At 43.9% G+C, this 3,408-nt stretch overlaps 1 protein-coding gene across 3 annotated transcripts; it reads left to right on the top strand.

The window, feature by feature from the left end:
• The first annotated feature begins 1,577 nt into the window (after nt 1–1,577).
• LOC122207088 (keratin-associated protein 4-12-like) lies at nt 1,578–2,129 on the top strand. Of its 3 annotated transcripts, none has more exons than XM_042916853.1 (2): nt 1,578–1,696; nt 1,787–2,129. In XM_042916853.1, the coding sequence occupies exons 1-2, from the start codon at nt 1,578–1,580 to the stop codon at nt 2,127–2,129; spliced, it is 462 nt and encodes a 153-aa protein (XP_042772787.1). The 3 variants fall into 3 exon arrangements, with proteins under 3 accessions (XP_042772787.1, XP_042772786.1, XP_042772785.1); XM_042916852.1 differs by having other exon boundaries at nt 1,578–1,746; nt 1,822–2,129; XM_042916851.1 differs by having other exon boundaries at nt 1,578–2,129.
• Nucleotides 2,130–3,408: the final 1,279 nt, after the last annotated feature.

Here is a 3,408-nt window from a genome sequence, read left to right as displayed (position 1 = left end):
AAAGGTATGGAATTAGTACTGTTTACACTGTAACTTAATAACCTTAACACAAGTCTATGTGAACTCTTAGAGAATGATGAGTGCCTCGTGGGTTCTTGGAGAAGAAAAATCAACATAATAATTACAAAGCATTCAGCAGACCATCTGGCACACAGCAAACACTCACAAATAGTATCTCCCTGTAGTATCTCATTTTTCACTGTAAGTACGTGAATCCTAAATACATAATGATTGTTTTGGACACTAATTTCTTTGATGCTTTGAGTATTTGCATAAATCTTGCCTTTCAATATAGCGTATTTAAATGCCTGCAGGACAAACAAGCCTTATCTGTTTATATCCTCTTTAAGCAGAAAGACTTGAATTTGAATGTAATTCAATGAATGTAATGTAATGGGTTCTGCATTACATTGGAGTTTTTATTGAAAGAGCACAAGAAAAAGATGCTTTAAATAAAAACTCCAATGTAATGCAGAATCCATTGCATATGTTGGCCAATCAAAAGATAGCTCAAACCCCCTCACTTTTAGCATATGTGGAGAAGATTCCTGAAGGAAGAAGTTCATTTCTGAAAATGGTTCTTTCATCAAAAAGGAATGGGTGAAAGCTTAGTCTTGAGGTAGAATCATCACATGAGAATGGAATGTCTTTAGTGACACCCGGACTCTCCAATCAACCAGGAAACACAGTCCAGCCCTCCCCATCCATTGTACATAAGCATCTTCAGTGATGAGTCTTTCCTCCTATTTCCTTATCAATACTCCACCTGACAATGGCATGCATTTTCCCACTTTGACTGAAGAGAGAGAGAGAGAGAGAAAGACAGGACAGACAGAGAGACAGACTTGGCATTGTGATAGCCATCCTCAAAATAAGACATGGGAAAAAAAGAATTAAATCCATGAGCACATTTTGAAGATAGCTATCACAACGTCAAGTCTCTCCCCTCCCCACCCCGTCTTTTTTTTTTCTTTTTGTCAAAGTGGAAAAAATGCATGCCACTGTCAGGTGGAGTACTGGTAAGGAAATAGGAGGAAAAACTCATCATTGGGTGAAACAGGCCATGGCAATTAAGAGTGCACTTGTGATGAGTGCTGGGTGATGTACAGAACTGCTAAATCACTATATTGTACAACTGAAACTAATATGTTAACTATACTGGAATTAAAATAATAAAACAAAATATGACTGTGGAGTCACACATGAAAACAGGACACGGAAAAACTTAGTAACAGAATATCATATGAAAGTTCCAACTTCGAAGACACATTAGGAAAAAAAATGCAAAAGTGGTTTCATGTGGCTTAACAAGATTCAATGAATCACAACACTGCAGAAAAAGAGAAATGATGCTTTTCTTAGATATCAGCATATTTAACCTGATAAACATAATTATTAACTTAGTAATACTAATTGATTTCCTGGTAGGAAAAACAAGAGTGTTGCTCATGGTAATGTCAGCTACTCAGCAGGGTATAAAAGGGGACAGAGGTAAGGAGACATTCAAACTCAAGAAACCACCCTTGTGGAAACCCACTCATACCTACTAGTGAAACCCCAATCCTTCCTCTGACACCATGGTCAGCTCCTGTTGTGGCTCCGTCTGCTCTGACCAGGGCTGTGGCTCCAGCTGCTGCCAGCCTTGCTGCCGCCCCACCTGCTGCCAGACCACCTGCTGCAGGACCACCTGCTGCCGGCCCACTTGCTGTGTGTCCAGCTGCTGCCGCCCCTCCTGCTGTGGCTCCAGCTGCTGTGGCTCTAATTGCTGTGGCTCCAGCTGCTGCAGGCCCAGCTGCTGCATCTCTAGCTGCTGCCGCCCCTCCTGCTGCCAGACCACCTGCTGCCGCCCCAGCTGCTGTGGCTCCAGCTGCTGCGGCTCCAGCTGCTGTGGCTCCAGCTGCTGCCGCCCCTCCTGCTGCATTTCTAGCTGCTGCCGCCCCTCTTGCTGTGGTTCCAACTGCTGTGGCTCCAGCTGCTGTGGCTCCAGCTGCTGCCGCCCCTCCTGCTGCCCCTCCTGCTGCCTGCGCCCAGTCTGTGGCCGGGTCTCCTGCCACACCACTTGCTATCGCCCCACCTGTGTCATCTCCACCTGCCCCCGCCCCATGTGCTGTGCCTCCTCTTGCTGCTGAGCCCCCTTCTCTGTGACCACCATCTCCGCCTACCTCTGCCCCACAGATGTAGCCCCTCCTTTTCTGCTGACCATCAGAACACATGGGATGGGGCTGATGTTGCTCAACCGAGTTGGGTCTCATTATTCCAATGAGCCTACCACCATCCCACTGACTCTGTGAGCATATTCTAACCTCAGTCCAAATTCCGCTTCTGGATCTCCCCCTTTCATCCAAGTGTGAATTTTCTTATAACACACCAATTGTTGTAGTGACCACTTCTCCCTAAAATATCCTTAACTTTTGGGCACCAGCTCATCAAGCTCAGGGAGCTGAAGTCTGATTTCAGTATTTCTACATTATAGATTTTTATTGTCCAAAGGATTTAATTGTCCAAAGGATTCTCTTTTATAATTCTTATTCCCCCAATTTTCCTATGTTATAACTCTATGCCAAAATAAATCACCTCTTTCCTATATGAAAAATCAGTGTGATGGTACTCTTCTTTAAGATTTTCTATGCTCTCTGGACAACCATACGGTACATACACATGTAAGACATACAACATGGCTTTGTCAGTCTTACAATCTTACAAAGTCACAGCTTCAGTTTCACTGACAAATCTCTTCAGTTCTTAGATAAGACATATTCTTGGGAATTCTTGGATAAACATCAGAGAAAAACCTTTTTGGAAAACCTGTAGGCAATTAATGCTCCCTGGAACATCTTTTCCATATTATATATCTCTGAAAGCAGTTAATAGTAATTATAAGGAGAGTGAAGTTGAACGTAGCTGGGAGCAACTGACGATTTGGGAAAACATAATGAAAGGCTGAGGGTGATAAATCAGAGATTAAAGGACAGATGTAAAAGCCAGAAGTTTCATTGGCAGCATAGAGACTGACTCTCATCTCCTGCAGTTAGAGGGCAGATAAAGCTGAGGACCAAGGCTAGGACATCACCATAGGAAAAGCAGAGCTCCAGAGGTGGTTGTTCACTCAGTCTAGGCAGTACTGCTATGGCAGGGTCAGGGCCCTAATTGGGAGAGATGGGGACCCTGATATATGAGATGGGGACATCTGGATTGATGCATTTGAAGATCTTGAGTCCCCAAATTTCCCTGAACACTCTCGGCTTGGAGAGGTGATCCAATTTCCTTGTTGACATTTAGTGCCACCTCCATCTTGAAGATGATGCAGAAATTTCAGTCTTGGAAGACAGCACAAGCTCCTCTCACTACCTTCTCCCACCTCATTTTGTCACAGACCAATAACTACAGTTAAGTTACACAACACACCCA

Source organism: Panthera leo, chromosome E1 (assembly GCF_018350215.1).
Source record: "Panthera leo isolate Ple1 chromosome E1, P.leo_Ple1_pat1.1, whole genome shotgun sequence".
Lineage (NCBI taxonomy): Eukaryota > Metazoa > Chordata > Mammalia > Carnivora > Felidae > Panthera > Panthera leo.
Note: the sequence above shows the minus strand (reverse complement) of the source record. Positions and strands in the feature narration are given on the sequence as shown.

What these genes read in the sequence shown, in the direction of transcription:
- LOC122207088 (XM_042916851.1), top strand. Translation starts at nt 1,578, where the DNA reads ATGGTCAGCTCCTGTTGTGGCTCCGTCTGCTCTGACCAGGGCTGTGGC.